The sequence below is a fragment of the Aplidium turbinatum genome, chromosome 6 (assembly GCF_918807975.1).
Source record: "Aplidium turbinatum chromosome 6, kaAplTurb1.1, whole genome shotgun sequence".
NCBI classification, from domain to species: domain Eukaryota; kingdom Metazoa; phylum Chordata; class Ascidiacea; order Aplousobranchia; family Polyclinidae; genus Aplidium; species Aplidium turbinatum.
Window position 1 is genome coordinate 20,381,772 of NC_137477.1, and position 26,822 is coordinate 20,408,593.

At 37.7% G+C, this 26,822-nt stretch overlaps 1 protein-coding gene across 1 annotated transcript in view; it reads right to left on the reverse strand.

Moving 5' to 3' along the window:
- Window positions 1–21,252, reverse strand: part of LOC145771589 (sperm-associated antigen 17-like) — a 48,952-nt gene extending 27,700 nt beyond the window's left edge. The window contains exons 1-21 of the mRNA XM_082583295.1: window positions 21,163–21,252; window positions 20,722–20,862; window positions 15,906–16,134; window positions 14,510–14,638; window positions 13,723–13,905; window positions 12,666–12,853; window positions 12,109–12,277; window positions 11,551–11,720; window positions 8,268–8,408; window positions 7,781–7,974; window positions 7,038–7,258; window positions 6,549–6,629; window positions 5,734–5,870; window positions 4,284–4,438; window positions 3,725–3,906; window positions 3,211–3,447; window positions 2,739–2,868; window positions 2,365–2,468; window positions 1,640–1,816; window positions 638–793; window positions 106–338 (exon numbers count right to left, since the gene is read on the reverse strand). Coding sequence (XP_082439421.1) covers window positions 106–338; window positions 638–793; window positions 1,640–1,816; window positions 2,365–2,468; window positions 2,739–2,868; window positions 3,211–3,447; window positions 3,725–3,906; window positions 4,284–4,438; window positions 5,734–5,870; window positions 6,549–6,629; window positions 7,038–7,258; window positions 7,781–7,974; window positions 8,268–8,408; window positions 11,551–11,720; window positions 12,109–12,277; window positions 12,666–12,853; window positions 13,723–13,905; window positions 14,510–14,638; window positions 15,906–16,134; window positions 20,722–20,862; window positions 21,163–21,243 — 3,438 coding nt within the window. The 5' untranslated portion in view covers window positions 21,244–21,252. The remainder of the gene's footprint in view (window positions 1–105; window positions 339–637; window positions 794–1,639; window positions 1,817–2,364; window positions 2,469–2,738; window positions 2,869–3,210; window positions 3,448–3,724; window positions 3,907–4,283; window positions 4,439–5,733; window positions 5,871–6,548; window positions 6,630–7,037; window positions 7,259–7,780; window positions 7,975–8,267; window positions 8,409–11,550; window positions 11,721–12,108; window positions 12,278–12,665; window positions 12,854–13,722; window positions 13,906–14,509; window positions 14,639–15,905; window positions 16,135–20,721; window positions 20,863–21,162) is intronic.
- Between the last annotated feature and the right edge of the window lie 5,570 nt (window positions 21,253–26,822).

Below are 26,822 nucleotides of genomic sequence, written 5' to 3' on the forward strand. Positions count from 1 at the left end.
AAATCAGAATTGGATAATTGAAAGTCGAATGCCTGGCCGTGCCACGACCATCTCTAGACAACTAGTTTAACTTTATCTCATTGAGACAAATTCAAATGAAATTACTTGGAGTCTGAGCTGTTCTTGCTTTTGGGCTTCGAGATCTTTCTCGGTATCTTTTGCCCTTCTGCTTCCTTTTGGACTTTTGGCTCGAGGACTTTTAGACCGAGGACTTTTGTTTTTTGGAGATTTTTTTCCTCCTTTCTTTACGAGAGTCTGTGTCCCGGTGGGAAGAACAATCGGACTCGATGCGGCTGGAATATCACTCAGCATCTTTGCTATCACTTCTTTGGCCTTGACTGGAAGAACAATACAAAGAATGGAAAATAGATTTCAACAAGATGGTTAATGTAATTTTTAAAGTATCATGATGGCATTGTGGTTTACGTTATGTTAGATTGAAAGAAAGTTTACTTCACAGTGTAAATTCTAACGATCTCATCCTGAAAGAAAGTTTCTTATCGTTTGTTTCTTGTTTTGGTGACGTAACTATTAAGTAGGCGTGTAAAGTCCAGCAGCATGTTTTAAAAACCAAGCAGCAGTTAAAGACTTCAAACTTCTCAACCTGCTTTAAAACTTGACAAAACACCAAACATACCAGCTGAAGCACAGATACCGTCAGGTCCGTGACAGCTTAAAGACAACGTCATTCCATCGCACAGAGTGGCCGACCAAGAAGAGAACATACTGTAGTAATCTTGGTCGTATTTTCCATTCCGGCCCAGTACTTCAGTGCTGCTGGGACGTCTTACATCTGCGTGATTAAGAAAGTTCCTGTCAAATCTACATACATTTGCTTGCCTTGTTTAGAAGAATGATTTTTTAAGTTATGTTACATTGTTTCACCGATTTTTGCTTGTATGCATCGAGACTACCCCAGACAGCAAAATCTGTCATTTTTACATTCATTCAACGTCTGCAGTCTGCAGACGTTGAATCAATGTAAAAATGACAGATTTTGCTGTCTGGGACATTGTGATGATAACAGTAGCCTGAGCAGTATGAGCATTGAGTAGGGTATAGCCACATCAGATTGATAATGGAAACATATTGGACGATCCAACGACTTGGTTAAATACCTCACCAATAATACCTTCGGCTGTACAAGCAGGAATATGGCAAGATCAAAAAACACCTGGAGTATGCATTTGAAAGCTAGAAAGAAAAGGAACTGCAGGGAAGCTTGATGCATGCAACAGCTTACTAGAAATCATTTTGACCGGACCCAGATCAGTTTAAATGTTTTTCAAGGATGTTCCATACAAACTATCAGGATGAAGTTACAAAACAGGTGTTAACTTTCAGAGAATAAACGCTTTCTTAGTCAACCTAAACATCTCACAATATTTTAAATACAAAATAGGTTAGAAAAATAGTTATTCAACTGATTGTAAACTTTGCATGCATTATAAAAAACAGCTCGCGGTGGTCTAAACTAAGATTCTAACACAGGGCGCAAAAACTAATTACATTTTAGAAGCACATAAGCATTTTTCGGAACACACACATAATGCTTTGCGTGCACTTTTTTGGTCAGGAAACGCTGCAGTATTTTGTACTCTTGCTCTCACATATTATTATTTACATCAATAAAACCCACTTTTCTCTGACGCCTCTATGTCTCCCTTTTCCACGTTGTCGGTGGATCTTTTTTGCAACTGAGGAACAACCAAAAGGTCAAGTATTTCGGCATCTGCTTCAGGATTGGATGGGTCAAGCACGTGCGTCACAAAGATGTTGCCATCTTTGTAAAGAGTCGTTTTCACTGACGTTTGGCCTAAAAAAAAATATTCGAGCACAAAAAGTGTGTTTATGCTTTTGGCTTCTCCTCTATCGGCACCGGCAACTGACGACCAACACAGAAATGAAAAGAAAACAGGAATAGGATAAAACAAAACAATAAATTTCTGAAGCGGTGTCGAACCAACATCCTCTCGAACGTCGCGTAAACGTTCGCACCACTCGGCCATGCAGCCAACAATGCAAGGAACAATGAAGTTTTTAAGGTGCACAACCAAGACTGTGGAGTCCGGCAAAAATGTGCGGCTCCAACTTCTCGGTTTATAACTGGCCGACTCCGGCTTCAATGTTGCCAGATTTTTGAAGGTTGCCAGATTATTTTAAATTTTTGCTTTTTTTCAATTTCTGAGCCGAAGTCGGCCTTGTTTTAACGATCCCGGACACGCCAAAATTCCTCCCATGACCCATTCCACAGCCCTGTGCACAACATTCTAGTGTCTTCACATATCAGCGGATCGGGATATTGGAGACTAACATTCCAAGCATATTCCAAGACTAACATTCCATACTGTGTCAGTGCCCAACCTTGTTTGTAGTCGGTGGTTTCTACTTTGATAGTCCCGCCATCGCAGGGATAAAGATATGACGTTTTTCCGGTCACGTGAATAATGTCGTTCCCAATGTCATATCTTCTCAAACATGAAACACAGACACAACAAATTACATTTCAAAATTTTCAATTTGTCGTATCCAAGCTTATTCCCGGTGGTTAAGTAACGAGTAGGCAATGCCGTGCCCACCTTTAAGTGTCCTTCTAAAGACACAGCCGCATGCTCTTGAGCGGTGTCGAACCGACGTCCTTTAGCAACGCCTCTCACCACTCGGCTATGCAGCCGACAGCCGTTTTCAAAACAATAGGCACTATCAAAGCTACGTGCAATTTTAGACACAAAACCCACCCAATAAAAGGAAGTTGAGTTATTTTCGGTGGCTCTGGCTCCACGGGCTTTTCTGGTACGCCTACTTCCTCTTGACTGAATAACTTTTTTGATTGACGGCCGCCCGCCTTTGCTAGTTTACCAGTTGTACCTAACGAAACCGAAACTTTAACCTACATTTTTAAAAACTTATCAGGTTTGAAGTAAATGATATCCAAACACATATTTTCTTTTTGTCGGTTAACCGACTTACGTGGTTGACAAAATATCAACATCCAGATATATCTGTTGTCAGAAAAGCAAAGTTACTGGTATATGAAAAAATCTTAATAATCAATCAGTTTTCAACGCTAATCTCTTTACAACCATGTAAAATAAAATGATGACAAACAACGGATTGATCAAACTGAAAGCAACCACCAATACACATATATCAATCACAGAAAAATAACGTTTAAAACTGAACAGTCTACTAGTGAAGGTATAAACTTACTTGGCGATTTCGTGTCCAATTTGCCCGAAGGTTTGGCTGTAATCGACTTAACTCCTTTTACCTTCATAGCCGATCGTTTTGCCTCCTTGGCACGTTTTATTCGATCCTCTTCTTCCTTCTGCTTGACCTTGAGTTCATTATCGCCCTTTATTGAACCGGCTCTTATGAAAGGGGTGCTAAAGATATTAGCAACCGGCGCTGTTTTGCTAGCTGACTTTGAGGGACTCTGGCGACGACCTATGACGAATTATGACGACCTATGATGTCATACTGTTTCTGTTCTTTGTGGCTTGGAATGCAACATTTTCTTTAAATGTAATACGGGCTACATGAAGAAATACAGTCTATAAAAAATCAATAAGTGCTTTTGGTGCCGAATTTACGTGGCATTGTTCCAGCGTAAAAAGATTGAACTTCCACAAGATCTATATTACCTTGCAGCATATGTTGCTTTTAAAATGTTTACGGGTAATGAATCCAACGTACTATTAAGTTAGTATTGAATAAAATTTACTGTGCTTCGTTTTAGACTTCTTTTTTGCAGAATGTCGGCCATGGGCGTGTTCCGTTGAAGCCAAAGCCTCTTGGGCCAGCTTAACCTTCTCTAATTCTTTTACGAGCAGCTCGGCCTGATACTTTTGTTCTTCGACCTTTGTCCATTCGCTAATTGACTTAGCTACATGCTCCAAGTAATTTCTGAAAGCATGTTTTAACTAGAATTTCAAACTTAAGTAAAACTATGAATCTAAAAGCTACTAACCAATTTGATCTAAGCTGTTCTTTCCTTCATAAGAAACGAAAAATGGCCGAAACATTTTTAAGTTATTGGTATGATGGGCTCAGAATCAAACCCAGACCCGCCAGACACAGCAGCAAAGACAGTTACCAGATATCGAGCTGGTTCAACACTTTTGTACAACTATAATAAAGAAAAGTGTAAAAACGAAGTTATAATGCAGAATAGCACAAGGTATCCGTAAATTATGTAAAATAACGAATATACAGTTGCATGTTATCTGAGAACACATTATAATATAGATCAATGGGCAACTTAGTCTTCTTCTGAAGATCACCTGAAGCCCACGTCAGAGTGCACAGAAGTGGACCAGTCTTTTAGGCATTTCAGCTCGTCCGACATAGGATGATGGAAAATAACCAGTCTTGAGTTATCTCGCTTGCTGTGGTAAGTATCCAGGCATGGAAACGTTAGCCTCGCCTCCTCCATCATCTGTATGGAAGCAAATATAAAATTGTATCCATTCGATTGCATTTCTCTGTTTCAGCAGTTTGAAAATCATACAAGAACGACAATAGTTTGAGGCACGCAAGATACCACAACAGGCCACTGTAGCTCCTGCTGGTTGAGTGACACGTGGGTTGCGTTTCTTTTTCATTTTTCACAAAAACATAGAAGCTTTGCGAAGAACCTGTTGGTTTTGCCAAGGGGGGGGGTTTCAACCCCCCCCCCTTTGGCACGCGTGTGACGTCACGATATTGAGGATGATGCTTTCAGTCTCTTTATGTCTCTAAAACAAAGTTTCCCTAATTTTAAATGAAACTGCATTAAAAGAGCGAGTTTTGCCAATACCAAACATTCAAACATCTCTGCCAGGAATTAGCAACAACAAAAAAATAGAGACTTAGCTTTATTTCCAAAAAATGCCGAAAAACCGAAGAAAACATGATCTTATCCTTTTGCATTGCCACCGGACAGCACCATTTTACAGGAGTATTCATACCCACATTTTTGTTGAAAATGCTCTCAGAATGCACCAAATTCAAAGTAATACAGTACACAGCCGTCCTTTCAAAGAATAGAATTGCTATGATTCAGGAATCATAGTTAAACTTTCTGAAGAAGAGTTCTGGTTTTGATTGGGAAGGCGCCACCACAAACATTGCAAGCTCTACACACGACAATATAACGCAACACAACGGCAGATTTACGTGTCGATGACGTACAGCAGGAATGTGGTGAGGCATCTTACAAAAATTGATTGCTAGATTGAATTCCGAGAGGCGGCCAGCAGCCGCGGTATATGTTCAAAGCAAGAATATTCCAGAATCCGACTCGACGCCAGTAAAGCGAAGCGCGTGACGTCAGAGAGAAAGCTCTCGGGCGCAACAGTGTCCTGGCTAGTGCTACTGTGCTAGATTTTGGTTATATTTCAGGTTGGGTCACATCAAGGATTTTAAAAGTCATACCGATTGTATTTTCGCTTGTGTAATAAATTGAGCGAGTCGGAGCAATAATATCGGCCTATCGTAAATATCACAGCAGACTACAGCCGCTAAAAAAGTGACAATAACATTTTATTCGATGTCCCCGAGGCCACTGCATTATATAAGGATTTCAAATGAGGCTCATACATTGGTCGAAAAAATTCGAGATTGGTTTTATCTTTTAAATAAAATGCAATTGCCTTAACCTTGTTCTGTTAATGATATTATTCGCTTGAAGCATCGTAGTAGGATAGCCCATACTCTACCAAAGTTATGATGTCTAATTTCTACGCAAGTTACTTGTATCAAAATTGGATACTTGAACGTTTCAGTGAACACGTAGTCATCAAGAAGTCTTTTTGGAGAAGTATAAATGTCAACAGCCTTCGCTAGTTTTTTTGTGTTCTCTTGCTCTACCGCTTTACCGGGGACGTTCTCTGTAAAAACCATGCACATTGAACACGCAAAAAATTAAGTAGCGGTAAGAAAATCCTTGTGCTTATCTGCCTACTGTCGTGTATGCTACTGAAAAATATTCTATAACAAAATGTTACACTGCTCGAAATAATTTTTTGTACGCATTATGATTCCGAGGTTGCGTTTGCTAGAATTTAGTGAATTGGCGAGCAGGTTGTGCGTGAGATGCGTAAAGTCCGTAAGAGTATTTGTAATCTGTAGGTGCCTGCAGCAGATGGGGTGTTTTGACCGGTATATGGTTTAACATAGGACAATTTTTCCTAGGAACCAAGTGACTGCAGTCATTCTGACCCTTCTTGCACTCAACCAGAGAGTTGATTCTTGCTTTAAACTTTGATTGGTAATTACAGAAGAAAATAGAGTAATGAGTGGGAATCGAAACCATGTTATCGAAATGACCACTTCCCTAACCCTTCAACCGTAAGGCCACGTTGATGACGGCGAAACTGCAATCAGCTGATTTAAACCTTTCTTTGTGATTGGTTAATAAACCTTATCTGCTACAGCGACCTACAATTTACAAATATGCCTTCCGTAAACGCGATATGCACAATTGCACATGCAGTGCAGCGGGTTACATCTCTGTCGCACCTTAGTGGTAACAAAACATAAGCCAAACAACAAAATTAACAATTTACCCTCGCACTGTATGAGCATTAAGTAGCCGTCTATCAAAGCTTTCTTAGCAGCCAAAGTGTAAGGATCGTCCCATAAATTATCTGCAAAAATCACAGGCTGAAGACACTAAACCAGGAACAAACGTAAACGACAAAACCTAACAACACTGATGGTATGAGATGGAGATCAAATGTTCTCACAGTCGAGAAAAACCTCAACAGTCTGGAGTTATAATAAAACAACTCAAGCACGAAAGAAGCACATCGTTTCAATTCTGTATGTTTGCAGTGCAGCCATCTTCGTATAAATCAAAAGAACATAAAGTGGTGGAGTAGCGGATTTATTTGTATTTAGAGATTTTGTGGCATAAACGTTTCTTCTAACTTAAACAAGATTAGATGAATGTCAAAAAGGTACTATTTGAATAAACATCCCATTGTTCCAACTATCTCAATCAAACAAAAGTTTCTTCAAACAGTCTTGGGTAAAAAATAAGCGTTCTATCTCACCAGAAAATTCCAATGAATTCTTCAGTATGGAGCCATCATCGACAGCTGATAAAGTCATGCTTTCAAATTGAAATAGCTGCAAGGATTGCTTGACAATGCTTTCCGTGATTGCTTCCATGTCCTCAGTCGGTTTTAGTGTGGTGACGTACCTGTGTAGCTCATGAAGACGAGAGGCCCTTTCAAATGTAACACTCGTAGGAGGTTTGGGTATATTCAATAAGCTGCAATTATAGTTATAATATTGTCTTATTATAGTGTAGGCCTAGTGTATATATTCAGTATATGTATATTCAACAAAGAAACATTGGTTGCTGCAGTGCAGGTAAACTCAGCAGAAAGTATTTTATCATAGATGATGTCCCAAACAAACAATATGCGAGAAACTTAGATAATATAGTAATGAGGAGTGCAACTGCTTCCTAGAAGTTTTTTTTATTCTTTTCTTGGCATCCAACCAGCAGCTTTGAAACAAGTTTAACCACTTGCGCCATGACATCCATTGATTGTAAGGCTGCATTTTGAATAAGTTTTTCTTTTTTTGATAGTCATGCGCTGTGTTTTTATCGAATTCAACTTTATACGTGTCGCTTTACTTTTATTGACAACAGAATTCAGTAAGCCTTGTAGATTGTTTGCAGATTATGTTATCATGTCTGTGTCATCAGCGCATGTCAAGTTTGTTATACTTTGGTTCCCAAACTAGATAACGTTGATATTACTACTTGACGGTGCCAAAATTATACCTTGCCGAAGGAAGTCTGTACAGTAAAGCCATCTCTGCATCTTTCGGGCAGAAACAATCGCTTTCCTTCAAGTGGTTGGTTCTGACCGTCATGTCGTCGCCGTACCGCAGGAGCACAGGTCCAGATGAGTGAGTGTTTTTCATCTTCATCCCCTCTCTTTTTTGTTTCAGCTGGGAAAAGTCATCCGAAAGAATCTGAAAAAAGTGGTTTCAAATTACCGTCACAAGCCAGGTCACTCGTCGTAGAAGTTGCGCCATTCACAAATTGCACCCATTAAATGATTAATGATGATTTTTTCCTAGGCAGACGGAGGACCTACTCAATTTTTAGGACGTTTAGAAATTGGAGTGAAATGCAGTAGGATTTTTTCACAATAAATCCCCTTAATACTGCACATATTATCGTCCAGTTAACTGAACTGTAGGTTCCAAGAAATTTACTATTTAAACGTGCAAAATACACGCATCACACGTCAGCTTGTTCGTACTTCTTCTTCCTTCTCTGTCAAGTAAAGACCTTGTAGACAATCAGCAATACACTCGGCTAGAGCAATGTGGATCCCGTCTGTGCGTTCCAAGGTCTGCTCTCTTTCGCTAGGAAGAATCTTGTCTTTCTCAGTGGCGTCAATCTAAATAGAAGATTTTACAAAGTTACAAATCTACAGCAAAAAAGAATTCGAACCACGAATCAAAGATAATTACTACTTGTTCAATGTTCAGGTACCTGTTTTTTTTTTTTTCGCTGAGAGTTTTCGGTCATTTGTCCGAAATGACTTGAAAAAATTCGGCCATTTTTTATTTATTTCGGTCATTTTTAGTCATTTTTGGTCATATTCAGTCAATTGACTATATATTTTTTCGGACATTTTGACCGAATTGACTATATTTTTTTTCGGACATTTTGCTAAAAAATCGGTCAATGACCGATAAATGACCGAAAAAAAAACAACAGCTAGACAGAGATTTCTGTAAACAGGTAAGCGTCTATATTTCATCATGTCTCTTTTTGAGCTTGAGAAGCTATAAGCAAATTAGCCAGATTGTTCATTACTGCTTCTCATCTTTGAAGGGTTTTAGATAAAAACAAAGACACGTTCGCCTTCGTATGTCTAAATTCTATGAAATCTGAGACAAGACTTCTAACACCAAATCATGATGTTATGATTATTAATTATTATTTATGATTATTTATTATGATCAAATTATGATGAGACACGTTAATGATAGGCTACAATTGTTGATGATATGATGTGGTGTTTTATCCTCAATGCCACGCACACAAGAAAATATGTCACTCTCTGTTGGAATGTGGTTGAGATGATAATGCTGATATATGATATTGATGCATTGATGTTGATGCATTGATATTGATGTTAATGCATTATGTTGATGCATGATGTTGGTGTATAGTATTGATGCACTGATGTTGATGCATTGATGTTGATGCATCATGTTGATGCATTGATGTTGATACATCATGTTGATGCATTGATGTTAATGCATTATGTTGATGCATTGATGTTGATACATTGATATTGATGCATCATGTTGATGCATTGATGTTGATGCATGGTGTTGATGCATTGATGTTGATGCATCATGTTGATGCATTAATGTTGATGAATGATGTTGATGCATTGATGTCGATGAATGATGTTGATGAATGATGTTGATAAATGATGTTGATGAATGATGTTGATGCATTGATGTTGATGAATGATGTCGATAAATGATGTTGATGAATGATGTTGATGAATGATGTTGATGAATGATGTTGATGCATTGATGTCGATGAATGCTGTTGACGAATGATGTTGATGCATGATGTTGATGCACTGATGTTGATGCATTATGATGAGGAACGCTTTTTCACTGCTTTGGATTTTGATCGAGCCACTTTGTACCACACATTCCGACCACTGTTGCCTTTAATTAACTTAGAGTTATTGCACAACCTAAAACACAAGGTTAACAACGCCTTACGAAAGCAACTGCACAGCCAGGGGCGGATTCAGGGGGGGGGGGGCGATTGCCCCTCCTAAAACCGAAGAAAGAAGCTTTATTTTTCATTTTTATGTATATGATTTGGAAAACAACATATCGAAAGCAATGCTGAATAAGTCTTTCGCCATGTTCAAAGATTAGGTTAGGCTGAGGTAGACTATAATAATAACATATAGTAGCCTATAAGACTATTATTTCGTCACAGAGTCTAATTTCCGAACGAAACTACTAAAATTTAAAAAGTTTCTAAACTTTTTGCCGGCACTGTAGAGCATAGCGATAAATCCCTTAGCCTTGATAAGTTGGTTGACAGAGCAATGCATCCAGGTGCCTCTGCTTAACCATGCACTTAATTTGTCTATGTCCAAGACGTCATGCTTCAGTGTCCGTAATACAATTGAAACAATTAGAGAAGTCGTGTCCTTCTTTAACGCTTCTCCAAAGCGAAATCATGTTCTTTTAAATGTAGTTCAAGCTCAATCGCGGAGCATGTGCGAACCAGGTGGGTTGAAAGAACAGAATCATCGACCAGTTGCAGAAGATAATTGAAGCCCTTGAATACATTTCGAACTGAAACGAAAAGTGGTTCTCAAGCTAAAAGAATGATTTCATCTATACGAAATGTGGAGTTCATCATCACACTCTTTTGTCAACTATCTGTGTTTACCGTATGTTGTGTCTACCACTTAGCAGGTTGTTTCAGAAAAAGGGTCTGGATTTATCTGCAGCTACAACACTTGTCAGAGATAAAGCATTCTCAAAGCCCGGCGTGAAAGTTGTGATGATGAATTCTGTAGTTTATTCCAAAAAGAATCCCAAGTTTTGTTAAATTTTAACATTACCGTTACCTTACCTCGAATTAATCAACGACAAGTTCACAGGACAAATGTTCCATCTTTTTCATCACCAGAGCAATACTACAAAAGGTCGATCTATATTCGTGGTACTAAAGGTCGATTCCAATGTTGGATTCCTTCATACTGTACTTGACTTGGAAACAAGTTTTGCAGCTGACACTTTAGCATCTTGTCACCTAACATCATTGCTACCACGAAATTGCTCAAGTATCGACCCGATAACTTTGACAGAAGTCATTTGCAACGCCTACAACGGCTTGTTACGTCATATATATGGTGTGGAATCTGCTCCATGTTCAGAGATCCAACTATGGAAGGAGAAGTGGGCAGATATAACTGTTCCGGCGACTGTTGCAGTCTTACCGATGACTGCGGAAAAAGCTTTACAACAGTGTGCAACAGTGTGATGAAAATGTGTACACAATCGTAGCCTACACTCTCTTCTAAAATTACAATTAACCTTGCCAGTCAGCGTAGTATCATACCGAAAGAAGCTTTTCATCTCGTCGGTCGTTGAAAACCTGGCTGTGGAACAACATCGGCGAGGAAAGACTGAAATGGATTTGCCTTTTTCTAGGAGAGACCCCCGTCGTTGTTTGTGCCGGGCTGATCACTTGCCTGAATGTCTATGACATCGCCCCCCCCCCCCCCTAACATTAATACCTGGATCCGCCCCTGTGCACAGCTAAAAGGAAAACCAGTCTGAAACTACAACTTAGGATGCCTACATAGGCCAAAGTCTATGTGGTTTATCTGCAAGAGAGAATTCATTGAAGGCAAACAAAGTAATCAGCGCTTCGGGACAAAACGTCGGAAATCGAGTAGCACACAGTTACAACAGATAAGAAAAATTTCTATGGAAAGTGTATCATGGCCATTGGCCAAGGTAAAAACCCAGAAGGAAGTCTACCTGTTCCAGCATGCAATGCACAATCAGGTTAACGCTAACTGATTCCATAGGAACACAATTCATCAACTCCTGGTAGTACCGAGTGTCGACCATCAGCACACCAGGAGGTACAAAGGAAAGCACTGCACTTGCACCCTCTGAAGCCGTTTTTGCTTTTTCTCCTCGCTTTCCTAAATAATGCAATGAAGAAAATTGTAATAGAAATACAAGTCAATTTTATACATAATTATGAAGACACATCCGCAAAGCTCCTGGAAAATGATCACTGTTGCTGCCTTTTGTTTGTTGTTATGTATTGAGTTTGTGCAACAGGTTGTAACTTCTGCCATTTTTTGTAATCTGTAATCAAGTTTGAATGTGCTCTGAGTTTATTCAGCATATGGTGTCCTTTCATACTTTTTACAGACTTGTAATGGTTTCTCCAGACTTGAAATAAAAACAAATCTAACAAAAGCACGCCTTCGATCAACCGTGAATCAATCCACAAGCAATTAACAATACGAAATACGGGACCAGCAACGACTTGAAAACATCACATCTTACCGAAGGCATTTTTACCTTGCCCAGTAGGTATTTTGCTGTCGATGTAAGGATTATCGAGTTTGCCAAGCTCAGGCACATGCCAAAGTTCGACGTTTTTCAGATAGTTTAAATACTGTCTTTCCCAGTCCAATGTATCATAGATGTTACTCGAAACATCGTCAAAAATAGCAGCGCCGTAACTTTGCTGAGGAAATAAAGCATGGTAGTAAAATAATGCAGGAAAAAACTTCCAAAAATCAATTGGTCTAAGAATTACGTTTTCCAATTTATACAAAACTTTTGAAATTTTCTCTGAAAAGTTTAAGAAAAAAAAAACTAATAAAAATTTAACAATACACTTATTCAACTATTAACAAAAGTAAGGCAATGAAACAAAAGTTTTCATTGAATTTCAAAATTGTAGGGATTGCATTAGCTTTTAATTACTAAAGATAAAAAGAGCATCTTAAACATCAGTAAGGGGCTAAGGGCCCATTAGAAGTGATGCAAAAATAAAAATTCTGCGATTTGATTTCACGTAAAATCGGCATAGAGACTTGTAGTTTGAAAGTATACACACTAACAAAAGTTACCAGGTTATCGTGATCCTCCCAGTTTGCGGGGTATATCAGTTCCTTGACAGTGTACTCGTTGATAATCACATCTTGCAGCTTTGAGTTAGGGGGAGCATTAGCAAGCACGGCGGGCAAAAGCTTCCAGAACAAAGCCAGCTTTTTCACCTCGAGTTCACGTTGACAATGAATTTGCGACAAAGCTTCCTCTATATAGAAAAAGTGTTTGGTGAATTTGAAAAATGGTGAATTTTCAATTTTAAACCTTCTGCATTTCTCCGACATGAATCACGCTTGGTCGAGTGGTTAACGTTCAAATGACGTCGGTTCGACGTCACACAAAGCAAACGGCGGCGTCATGAACATTTGATGACATGTTGGAAGGTGTATGCGAAGGTTATCATGTTTGCCTCGCTTTCAATTTAAGCAAACTCTTCAATCACCGGTCATATGCTTCGCTACATATCATGCTTAATTTACAAACAATGTTGATAAAAATCAAAATAAAAAGTGAGAAAAATCTCAGTTATTATTAATTGACGAAATAAAAGATTAATTGTAATTTAACACTGAGAATCAAAACAGCTTTCAATGAAGAAAATGATTGGAACGGAAAAAAAAAACATGGTTAAAATATTTGCTGAATTATGAATTCACTTTCTAGCATATTAGGCTTCATCTTTTTTATACCACTTGGTATGAGTGTAAAGCCATTATTAAGGGGTCTGCTACTATTCGGTGAGTCCGATTCGGTGAGTCCGATTCGGTGAGTCTGATTCGGTGAGTTCCTAACCTCTAACCCTAACTCCTAACCCCTAACCCTAAAACGGCAATGATAATTAGGCCACGGTACCCGATAATTAAAAAAAAAAAAATTGAAAAAATCCCCCGTTAAGGGATCGGACTCACCGAATCGGACTCACCGAATCGGGCCATTCCGAATTATTTGGCTGGTAAGCCACAGATGAATGTATATAAAACTGCACATTCAGCAATGACGTTCTATCAATACGATCTCCGATTAATGAGAGCGAGTGAGCTGTTGTGTTGACACGCAAAGTGATAATTTAGCACTAACCATCATGGTCTTCCGACCCTACTTTCGCATCAAATATCTTGGCTAGAAAATCATAACTTTCCGAGGCGATCTTGATGACTCCATTGATGTGAATCCCCATCTCTTCCAGCAGCACGAGCAACTGGGCCTTCTTGAACCCGCATATCAGTATGTAATGCTGTGGACTGTCATCTGGTTCATCATCTGAAATGAAACGCAGCTCTTACTGAGGGCTAAGCTAATCTTCAACGCTAGTTAGCAGGAAAAAATGACGCTTTGGATCGGCATCCGCAAAAAATATTCACACATAATGGCCCAATGGTCGAAAAAGTATGGGGAAATCTGGCCTACAAGAAACCCTAAATTGACAAAATCTTTTAATCGCGTTGTTAGAGCCACTGGTGACGGTTGTTTTTTTTGACGATATGGGAACGTTCAAATATTACGTAACTCCTTTGAGGGGGAGGGGGGGTTATGCAAAGCGTTACGTTAGCGTCACATCGGGGGGAGGGGGTTCAAGCAAAACGTTACGTAACGCTTTCGAGTACGGAATGGTAGTTTTTTGTGCTGAATTCGTAGTGAAAAAGAATTACATGGGGGAGGGGGGGATTGAAAAAAACGTTACGTTGGCGTTACATGGGGGGGGGATGGGGGTCAAAAATTCGGAAAAAAAGCGTTACATAATATTTGAACGTTCCTTATTACTGACACTATATGTTAATCCTATTAACCATTACTTTTTCTAGTTCTACTACTCATAGCTTACAAATAGTTATAAAAGACATGATAGCCATAAATTCCAACAAACCAATATATTTATTTTTTCCATCATCCGCTCCGCGCTTTTTCAATGTACTCCAGTCTTTCTTTGGTGTGTGTGAATCTGGTGTCTTCTTTCCTTTCTTCCCTGGTGAGTGACTTCTTCCTCTCTTCTTTGCTGCAAAAAGGAAAAATCATATCAACAACCTTTTCAAAACCGTTCTTGTGGTGTCAAAATGTCAAAACTTGTCCTTTGTTGTTTGTTTTACAGTATCATGCAGTATATAAAAGGTAGGGTGCGTGGTTTTACATCTATTGTGCTATTTTAAAAAGTCAGGTTGCGGTGCTACTGTTTTCGTGTCTTCGTAAAGAGTGTCCAACTATCCAACCAGTGCTGCTTTATTGTGGCACTTTGCAACTAACAGTTGACAAGCTGTAACTGGGCGACCTGTAGTGGGCGACCTGTCGTCAGCATCTCTGTGCGGCACCACACCATCAATGAAATGTCCAATAAGATAACTACAGAGAGAACTCTTCAACATGAAATCTCTACACTTCACATTTTCAACTATTTGTGCTGAAACCACATGCAAACTAAATTTTATTGAAAAAGGGCATAAACATAATAACACATGTCTGTTCTCTGGTCTCTGAAACAGCAGATATGAATTTTGTGCTTTGTTAGGTCAAAATAAAAACCTAGTCCCACTAAAAATATCACTATTTTTTAATGGTTAGCATTCAAGACTGCACTTCAATGTGTCACTACAATGTCGGCACACTATATATCTTACTTTGCCTGAAAACTGCACTTTACATTTCTGCGCTGAAACAATCCACAATTTAGAGCCTTTTGTAGTAAAGTTTTTGTATACACAATTTGCCTAAACACTATAGCGTACGTGAACATCAAGTCTTGTGTAACATCATAACATTTGATGCATTACTTCGTAAATATGTTTTTTTCTTTTGTTGGAAGATGCGAAGTATCGTCTAACTCTATTGTTGCCTCCCTGATGAGGTCTGATTGCCATCGTATATCAAATTACCGTCTTCATTATAATAATTCTATGTATATATGCTATTATCTAGTTTTGATGGCTGCCATGTCATCTGATTGTTTTTATCGTTCTCAATACTTTCAGTTCTTCTAACTTGTAACGCTACCGTACCGTTGTCTGTAAACTTGTAACAGTAGATAGGCCTAGCCTATTTATTGAGATTTTGTGCATTTGCAGTTTGTGTATTATTTTGTTATTTTTTGATGTTATTTCGTTGTTGTTGTTCATTATTTGTGCATTTGCAGTTTGTGTATTATTTTGTTGTTTTGTTTTGGATATGGACAGCTTTGTCTGATGCAAATAAATTATTATTATTGTAGCCTTGTGCTGATAGCCGGGAAGAACGCCCCTTTCTTCACATTGTAGGTTATATTAACAATTCACCTGATCCTTTTTTGTGCTTTCCTTTCTCATCTTTAGGTTTTAAATCATTTTCTTTCCTTCTTATTGCCTCATCTTTTATGTGTAATAATCCGAATTTTATCAGCTTGGCCAACAAAGGCAAAGGAATTTCTTGCTCTGCACTCATGAAGCTATAAACTGTTTCAGTTATTTCAGAAAATAATGGTAATTTTGCTGGTTTTTTGCTTTTTGGATGTCCAAGCGTGGACACCTAAAATAAAATTATGACAAATAAAAATAAAGACTAAGATATTGCGACCCTTGTATTTCAAACTATGGTAAGCTAAAAAAAATGTTTTCATTGTATTCACAATAAATATTGAAATGACATCAGTTTTTTCAACATCAAATACGGAAGCTTGCTATACATACACCGGTTTTATTTTAGGCTATTATGTTAGGGCTTAGAATGCTAACATATTTTCAGGTAGGGTCAAAACTGCAAGTAGAAAAGAGTGCAAGTGATGGACAAAAAAACATAACATTAAAAAAACGAGAATTTCATTTGTTGATTTACAAGGTTTAAACAAATACAACGCATTAAAACTAAATACCAAAAGTCTATGATTGATTGTTCAGTGTTGTATATTACTAAAACAGTATTTTATCAAGTATGTCAAGTGTGTAACTACTCAGACAGTTGCTTTTGAGTGCATGCATCAGCATTTGGGTAAGGATGTACGGAAACTGCAATATTAAGTTACAGCCGGAACTGAAATTGTAAAAAAAAGTTTCGGCCAGAACAGGAATTTTTATATATAAAATAAATTTGAATGAAAAAAAAATCAAATACATAAAAATCTGAAGCAATCAACAAGAGAGAAAGAGGTGCTGCAATGGTGGGGATCTAATAAATGTGAACAACTGAACATCTCAACTTTAGCACTTTGGCTAAAAACTTGTTAACAACTCCCGCATCTTCAATGCATTTTGAACTAGGTTCTTTTCAGAAACAGCAAGTGTTTTTGAAGAAAAACGTTCAAGGTTATTGCCCAATACCCACTAGGGTGCGGCTGATGCCCCGTAAAATTTAAAACTTGATTGTAGCAACCCTAACTTTTTTTTGGAAGTGAGGCTTGGTCTACAAAGCTTAAATATGAAGTTTCAGGAAACTTGAATAAGGTCTAGGGGGTCCAGATTGCAATCAAACTTTTATAGGATTATCGATTTTCCCAAATTTCAATTTTGACATTAAATTGAGTGATTTATGTTTAAAAAAAAATTTGAGTGGTTTTTATATGTTCATTGTTCATGTGATACCAGCTAATTTTTGTAAATTATTGCAAATTATAGTTTTTATGCTGTGAACAGCAGCTTAGGTTTCACTTAGAACCAGTGTGTCAATTTAGGGGTAATTTTGCATACTTCGAGCAATGGAATTTCTGAAATTTTTGCAGAATTATGGCAACCTTTCTAAGTTTAGACAAAATCTGTGAAGCATACTTTGCAAAAAATTTCAAAAACGGTGTCTTCAGATTGCAAATTCTTTGTATGGACATACCGTAACTGACACTTCAAAATCAGTGTTTTATACTTTTAATGCCATTTACCACAGCGCTGTGTAGGCTTTAATCATACTAAATTTAATATAAGCACTCCTTTGTTGCTTTTGAGTTAAAATATAGATATTACGAAGTGACATTCTAACATTTGTGTTTCAGTACTCTATGATTCTTAATTGCATATCATTTCACTACAGGTTTTCACCTTAAAAAGAATTACTTCACCCACATGGTGCCTACACGCAGCCTAAAGTAAGGGGCGACCTATATCTTCTTGAAGTTGTATACAAGCAACAGTTGTAATGCCTTGTATTACAGCTTGTTGTGTCAAAAACAAGAGACGTAACAAAATCTTTGCAATGCCAATCTTCAAGCAACTGCATAGTAACTTTGGACACAAGTGCTCCAATTGTTTCTGTTGAATGGGTTGGAATTATTGGAACACCCAACAATTTAATGCCACCGATGCCAGATATCAAAACTCGGAGCCTTTCATCTTGCTTTTTACTTGCTTGTTAAAGTCTCCAGAAGTTTTCCATCCCAATGTAAAGCACCAACAGCAAACAGCAGGTGGTGACCACGCGGAGAGAATTTTTTCTGAAATATGTTGCGCTGTTTCAACTTTGTATCTGTGTGAATGAGATGGATGGAGATTTAGCTTCAAAGCATCTCCAGAACAGGCTTGAACTATATGATGGAGAGTAAGAGATAAGGCAGTTGGTGTAATGCTGTTTCTGATTGCTGCAGAGACTAATCCTGGAGATTTCATTATGTCATGAGGAATGAACATGGCTGTTCCTGTTTTTGATCTTTCATGAGAGCGTTTTTCCTCTATCTCACAAATCATTGAAGATGTGCATGGCTCATTGTCCACGTCACCCTCAGCTTCTAAATCAATAGCATTATTTATGCCGTTAACTCAGGTCTCCTCCTTTGCTACTCGTCTATCTTGCTGTTGTCGCCTGGTACTGATCTTTTTAACTTTTGCTTCTAACACTTTATCTTTTCCAGCCATACTTGCTTCCCGGTTGCCTTGTATACTGATAAGGAATAGAATGTCTTCTTCATTGCTATTTTTTTCATTACATTGCGTGGCCAGAAAGGAAAGGTTTTGCTAAGCTTTTTCTGAAATTCCTGTATATTCTTTAGTGGTTTGCCTTTGTCTCTCTTAATCTTCATTTGAAACTCTTGCTTGTAAAAAGAAATTATATTTTCTGACATTTTTTGCTTTGCAACTGTAGAAATGTTAGCTCACAAGCAAAACGTAAAAACTTGCTCAACTGTACTGTAATTACCTGCCTTCCTGATAAAATTGTTTGAATTAATTTGAAAATCACTTGCTTTTAGGTTGGTAACTTGCTACGTTTGATACCTTGATCTGCTTTTGTGGTAACCGTAGCAAGTAGAACATACCAAGGGTCATGTTGTGCATGAGAAGACATAGCCTAGCAAACTTTTTTTCTTTTAAATAGCCTACCAACTGAATACAAACTACACGTATTGATTCTGATCTGCAATTGATAAATACGATTCTATGAATGTTTCACCACATAGCATACTAAATGTTTAAGGTAATTCACCATACCTAAGTTGTCACAATTAACATGGTTAGGAGCCTTGTCTTGATATTGGAGAAGTGCTCTGTAACGACTCCTTACATTTAACCTTATTCTGAAACTGGGAACAATGCCTTAGAAATTATCTGCACTTACTAGACTGAAACTGGAGGTATTTGACAGAGCTAAACAGTCACATAGGCATGTTTTCACTTTCAGAGATTCTAAAGGTAAAGCTTACAAGTAGTGACCAGGAAGATTTCAGTCACTCACATTTAATAAAAGTTGTGTATTGTACTGGTTAGGCTAATACACAGACTACATGTTGTTCTACTGCTTAATACTTGCATTCTCCAGCAATTACATCAAGCATATTTTGCAATAGGTTGTCACATTACGTCTCAAAATAGTGTTTGGCTGTCAGCTTGCAAAACCATACTTGTTAAAAAATAGTATGGAACATTATAATAGCCTACTGTGTGAAACATTGCGACTGTGGAGCCTAGATGACCTTAAATACAGAATTTACCATGATAAATGAAGAACTATGTAGCACTGTAAAACTACCCGATTATGGTAATTAAGTACCAAATTTCTCAATTTTCAATTCAAATCTGGACCCCCTAAACATTTATAGATCGGTCTTAAACTTCATGAATATTGTTTTTGTACCAAGTGTCACCTATAAAAAAAAGTTAGGGTGTTTTGCTTCAGGTCGGGGCATCAGCCGCACCCTAATACCCACTGCCCAGTACGCTACGGAAAAACTAACATTTTTGGCCACAATCTGAAATTTAAGTAAAACAATTACCTCTGAACCAGTACAAAGTAATGTTTAGACTGATATTATCCATAATATCGATAGCTCAGTTGGTTAGCATGCGATTTCTTGAACAAAGAAGCTTCAAGATCAAGTGACATTAGTTTGACTCTCGGAGTGTGCGCTTGAGCAACGCATTGTAAAGCCTGCTCTCCATTCAGCAGCACCAAATGATTGAAATAATTCTCTGCAACAACACCTCAACATTCGGAAACTTCACTCTGTCAATCTCGGTAACTGGCCCTACGTCAAAAGCCTCTATGAGTATGCGACAGTGCAACACTACCAGGAATAACCTATCAAGGTTTTGTCAGTTCGAGGATAAAGATGCCAACTTAACCAATGTGTACTGTTTCAATATTACCAATGATTGTTCTGTTGTTTAGTATTTTGTTTCATCATTTATATCATCTGTATTGCATGTTATGATTTACAAATACTGTATTATACATAAATTTGCCTATTTAATTATGGTAGCCTACCTAAAAATTCAAGCAGTGCAATGGAAACAAGTTTGAAAATACTCAATACTCACTCACTATGCAAAATAGGCCGACATACAAAGCATAAACACATACAACAATTAAAAAAACTATTGGAGTCACAGTTTATTGCTATCTTGGCCAGAATTTTAGTTGTTCTGGCTGGAATAAATTTCCGGTACATCCCTATTTGAGTAGCCTATAGCAAAGAAAATGCAATAGCAAATGACAATAAGATCAGTTTTCAACAGTTATGATGCAAGGAATGCTGCTAATACAATACAAAGTCCCAGTAAGCTAATTCTTTACATGCCTAATATAGACACCAACAACTAAACTAGTTTGAGGTTGAATACCGTACTGGTTAACATATGGAACAAAACATGTTTAATGCCATCCTGGCTTTCAATATGTTATTTATAACCTTTATAACCTTACCATTTCCATGAGGTCACTTTTATGTAAACTGCTGAATAAACGTCGTTGTGGTATGTTAACCACAGTAGACAGAGCTTTGATATGATAATCATCGAGAACATCATTTTCAACGACAAACTGGATGTTAGCTTTCCAACTTTCCTACGTATGACAGTACAATAACAACACAATTAGAAAAATGACAAAAATTTAAAAGTAAATTCTGTAAGCTTGGACACAGGCTACCAGTAATCGCAAAATTTTAAATCCAAATAACCTATATAAAAGCAAGCATTTTTAAACTGAGTGTTGATTCAGTTGAATGTGACAATGTTGAAAATTAATTGCAATCAAACCTTTATTTTTCGGAAGCATTTTATGGAACACATTTGAAATATTCTGTACATATATTGGTTTTTAAACACAGGTTACTCAATTACTTATAGCATCTAGGCTACTTACATCATCCAATGGACAATTCATCAAAGCTGGCTCCCAACGAGGCTGAGAAGATGTTGACAAGTTTCTTTGCTTTTTAGACATTGTGTTGCCAGTTTATTAATGCTTATATGAACATTATCATACAAGTATATCATAATATGATCTCTCATTTGTTTCATAATAGGATGGTTCGGAGCTGGTATACAAGTCCCCCCCCCCCCCCTTGGTAACTCACGACAAAGAGGAATTGACCAAAACATGTAGATTAAAGTGTGTGAACAGTAAAGCAAAGGTAAAGTAGTTTTACCCTATATGTTTGGTCGAGTCCTGTCTTTGTCATGAGTTACCAGGGGGGGGGGGGGGGACTTGTATACCAGCTCTGGATGGTTCTCAAGGTTGATATGGTACAGCCTAATAAGTAGGCTGTTTTTTGATAAGCATTCATTTTTTGTAGAACCACCAAAACACTTTTATGCACAATAACTAATAACCAAGCAATCTACTTTTACTTTTCAGTTTATTGATAAATTAGGGCTATTATATGTCCTCTTTTTTTTATAAAAAAAAAATGATTTGTCCTCTGAAAGACACTCAAAAATGCTTAAATGTAAACTTTTTTTGCATTCTTAATTTTCTTATACTTTTAACAAAAATTTATGTTGTGTGATTTTACAGCCACGCTTGTATTTGATTTTCATAAATTTGCTACACCAATGTGGGCCTAATATGCTAATTTAGAAATTGTCCGGAAATGTTGAACTATTGTTTTTTGAAACCGTGAAATTTTTTAGTGCACTGTTAAAAGTGGCATAGTTCCATATCTGCATTACAGCTTATACTGCAAATTGTAAAACAGATTTTTTTGTGATGCAGCCACAATGATGCAAGGAAAGAGACAACCTTTAATTGAGTCGGTTGCAAGCACCTTAATGTTGTGTAGGCTATAATTTCAATTCTATTTCAAGTAAGAAATTCTATGATCTTGTTAAAGGTGATCTTTCCATGTTGGAAAAAGTTAAGAAAACCACAAAAATATTTATGACTGAAAGTGAAACTGACAAATAAATATGTTTTCTTTTTTAGCTGTGTAAAGTGTTGCTGCATATGCCTATTATATCCTAATATGGCAGGTCTAGTATGAATACCGTATAGCCAATACAAACTCAACTAGCCTAAGCTAAATCTGTAAAGAAATCAAGGCCATCTGGACTTTTATGTACTGTAGTGCAAAATAATTGCTAGTTCATTGTTATCAATTTCAACCAAGCCTAACGCATTGAATGTGCATTTTTTATAGGCCTATTAATGCTTTCTCACTCCTCTTTCAACTAAATACTTTCCAGCACCGTAGTGATGAAATTAAAAGCGCAATGGAAGCCACTGTCGGGTTTGTTTTTCATGCTTGCTGTTGCTTTTACAACTGCTGGCAAGGGCAACCACTTTTGGCGTCTGCAAATCTCAAACTGATTTTTCCCACAAAGTGGCGCAAAAGATCCAAAAATAAAGAGAAAAACTTTTTAACATTTTACCACTGCAAGCAGCGGATCTAGAAACAAATTTGCCGGATACCATTGTTTTGCAAAGCAAAATTTTTAACAAGGTTTAGCTGATACAAAACATGAGCTTCAGGCGTAGACACTTCTGTAAGGGACTGGAACAGCATACCTGTCAGGAATTTTAAACAATTATAATCTGGTTTTGATACCAAAAAGCATCGGACCCCACCGCTTTGACAAATTTTTGACAATTATCACTTTTGCCCATGTTCTTTAAAGTTCTTGAAAAGCTGTTCTACAAGCGGATCTTAAATTTCTGAATATTGTTTTTTTTCATGCTTGATTTGATGTTAATCCTTGGATTGGAAAAGCTTCTTTGAGAGCTTAATCCTGGCAGTTTCGCATAGCCTACTTGTAGAGGCTTTCAATTACTGACGCAGGCCCGGTCGACCGACCGACCGGTCGTCCGACCGCGGCCCGGTCACCGAAATTGACAGAGTGAAGTTTCCGATGGTTTCTGAAGTGTTGTTGGCGGAAATTATTGCATCCACTGGGCGCCATTGAATAAAGAGCAGTCATCAAATGCAGTCTTCAAATGCTCAAGCGCGCACCCCGAGACGCGTAACCACTGAACTAACGAGGCGGACGTAGAACGGGCGTGATGTAGTCTAGGATTATTTCGAAATTTTATGACACATAAGCTTACTGTATTTTGCATGACATTCTGCATTTTTTTAAAAAGTCAAATAGATATAGCTGGTTTGTTTTGGAGACATGTAAACAGCTAAAATGCATTTGACATATAGGCTACGGTACCGTTTGACAAACAGTTACACTGATTTTATTTGAATAAGAATACTAAAAAAGCTGCCTTTAGGGCAAGGGCAAAAGCTTTAGCCAATTAATAATAAGTTCATTGGTTTTCAAACCTTGCTGTTTTTATTGAGTCTATATGGATACTCATTCTAAAAAGTTCACAAAAATTGCTTGGTGTTGACGACTAGGCTACATAAGTTACTACAATTCAATTCAATTTTTTTTTTGCAACGTGACAAGTAATTGCTTGTAGGCAATAGTAAGAAAATGAAATACGATTGAGACAAAACAGTCATACCATCTGTTTTTTCCCATGGCCAGGGCAAAATGTAGCCTACACCTACAATAAATAGCCTACCATTTTTTGTAAATAAGCAAAAATGAAAAACACATTAAGTTTTATACTCGTTGTTGTTACGTTACCGGTACATGTTTATTCAAAATACGCGATAGGTCCAGGATATTTGATCCGTTTACTCAAATGGAGCACTTTAACTTTAATTGTTGACTCAATATAGGCTTCTTGAATGAGCAATGTTTTCACTGCGGAATATTGCATTTTATTTCTGTAATTGATGGCACATGACCACAATCCTATGCTGCATTAAAATAGCCTACGCATTGTGGTATGGTAGGCCTACTCCAATTAACATATCCTTATTTTATTAACCCTAGAACTACCGGAAAACCGTTATACCTAAAACGACGCACCGGTCAATTCATTGGTAGATAAGAAAAGCGTTATTTGCAAATGTTCCCAAGACAAATACAGTAACTCCGTTTGCAGCAGGTAACAGCCAGAGATGGGCAAGATCACCTGTTTAGGTGATCTTTAAGATCAAGATCACCAAGAATACGTGATCTTTAAGATCAAGATCGTGATCTTGAAGACAGTGGCGTAGCTAGGGAATGTGCCGCCGGGGGCGGATTCAGATTTTGCCGCCCCTTCAAGAAAAAGCATGTGAAAATGAAATTTTTTTAATTGACTTAAAGTGGAATTATTGTATGTTTTGAACCAGTAGCGTCGCCAGTAATTTTGAAAGGGCCGGCGGGCGAAGCCCGACAGAGTCCTCGCCAAAAACGACACCCAGCGGCGGGGGGTCTGGGGGGCCTCCCCCAGAAATTTTTGAAAAATTACTTTGGATTTGGTGCATTCTGAGAGCATTTTCAACAAAAATGTGGGTATAAATCCCCTAGTATAAATATTCCTGTAAAATGGTGCTGTCCGATGGCATAGCAAAAGGATAAGATCATGTTTTCTTGGGAATATTTCGGTAACTTAATAAAGCTAAGTCTCTATGTTTTCTTGTTGCTAATTCCTGGCTGAGATATTTGAATGTTTGGTATTGGCAAAACTCGCTCTTTTAATGGAGTTTCGTTTAAAATTAGGCAAACTTTGTTTTAGAGACATAGAGACTGAAAGCATCATTCTTAATATTGTGACGTCACATGCGTGCCAAAGGGGGGGTTGTAATCCCCAAACCCCTCTTCCCCCTTGGCTACGCCACTGTTTTGAACGTTGTCATTCTGTTTGCTTTTATTTTCCGTGTACTTTTGCATTATCAACAACAACAAAAAAACGTCCTGTCTGAAAGTCCCGCCCCCCAGACGTGCCGCCCGGGGCGGTCCCCCCCCCCCCCCGATAGCTACGCCACTGCTTGAAGATTAAAATCACTTTCAAGATCACTTTTTGGGGTACTGTAGAAAACAAAATTAAAAACTATACATAAAGGGATAGCATCTATTTACACATTTTATGTATTATTTTTTTTATTTTTAGCCTATATCTGAAACAATGTTCAGTCTGGTTGGTTCACTGCAGTCTGCAATAAGCCACTTCACATGACCAAAGTCGACTAAAGTCCATTTTTTAGCATCCCCAACATAAACTTTTCAAACATTTAAGATTGCATCAACGAAAGCGAACAAATTTTTAGAATGCGCAAAGCAGAAATGTAAACAAATTTTAGTCATTTCTTCTCATGTGTTGATATACAGTCGTAAGCTGGTTATCACACAAAGCTTTTTCAATTTTGAAATGGCAACACTAACCAAACTCATTGAGATTTCAAATCAACTTTTATTAGACGCATGAGTCATATTAATAGTGGTTAAATGGTAGTAATTGTTAGAAACGATTCCCCGCCCATTTAATATTATTGTTGTATCTCTGCTCCATTCTATTTTCATGCTTGAGTGACCCGGCCATGCATTAACAATTTTTGCTAGTTGATCTTTCTTTTTACGTTTTGGCATGGACTGGAGTGGTCATTGTTTTATAAATCTGGAGAACTGGAGATTTGGAGTGACTAGGGAATATGTAAGAATTCGGTAAGCAACTGTTTGTTTCGTTTTATTATTGTCGTTTTCAATACACCATTTCTTCTAATAAGTAAGGCCTGCACTTTATCCAGTCTAGGCAAAAAACGTTTTAGACATCATTTATAAAACATACCTTTGCTTGGTGCAAGGTTATGCCTGTCTAGTTAACTCTAGCTAGTTGTGTAATTTGTTTGTTATCCTAGGGTAGTCTTTTCAGGTCTGCCAAGGATTCATTTATGGTATGTGCCTTTGTCTAGCTCACTTTAGCTAGTTGTGTAATTTGTTTTGTTATCCTAGGGTAGTCTTTTCAGGTCTGCCAAGGATTAACTTTTTGGTTTGTGCCTTTGAGCCTGCCATGCTGTAAAGTTTCTTTGAACTTTGTAACTAGTTGTTTGTTATCCTAGGGTAGTCTTTTCAGGTCTGCCAAGGATTCATTTTTTGGTTTGTGCCTTTGAGCCTGCCATGCTGTAAAGTTTCTTTGAACTTTGTAACTAGTTGTTTGTTATCCTAGGGTAGTCTTTTCAGGTCTGCCAAGGATTCATTTTTGGTTTGTGCCTTTGAGCCTGCCATGCTGTAAAGTTTGTTTGAATTTTGTAATTTGTTTGTTATCCTAGGGTAGTCTTTTCAGGTCTGCCTAGGATTCATTTTTGTTGGTTTGTGCCTTTGAGCCTGCCATGCTGTAAAGTTTCTTTGAACTTTGTAACTAGTTGTTTGTTATCCTAGGGTAGTCTTTTCAGGTCTGCCAAGGATTCATTTTTTGGTTTGTGCCTTTGAGCCTGCCACGTTGTAAACTTTGTTTAAATTTTGTAAATAGATCTTCACTTTGGGCAGTCTTGTCAGGTCTGCCAAAGATTGAAGCTTCTAAGCCTGTACTCTGTCAGGCCACTGTTCTAGTCAGGTAGAACTGGTTACCGTTAAACCCTGTAATTTTAGTAGGTTGCTTACTGACATTCTCCGTAATATCGTGAAGGTCAATTGTCACCTCACCTAAGGTAAGTACCGTACAGATTTTGTTTTTTGTAGCTTGTATATTGCTGTGTGTTAATT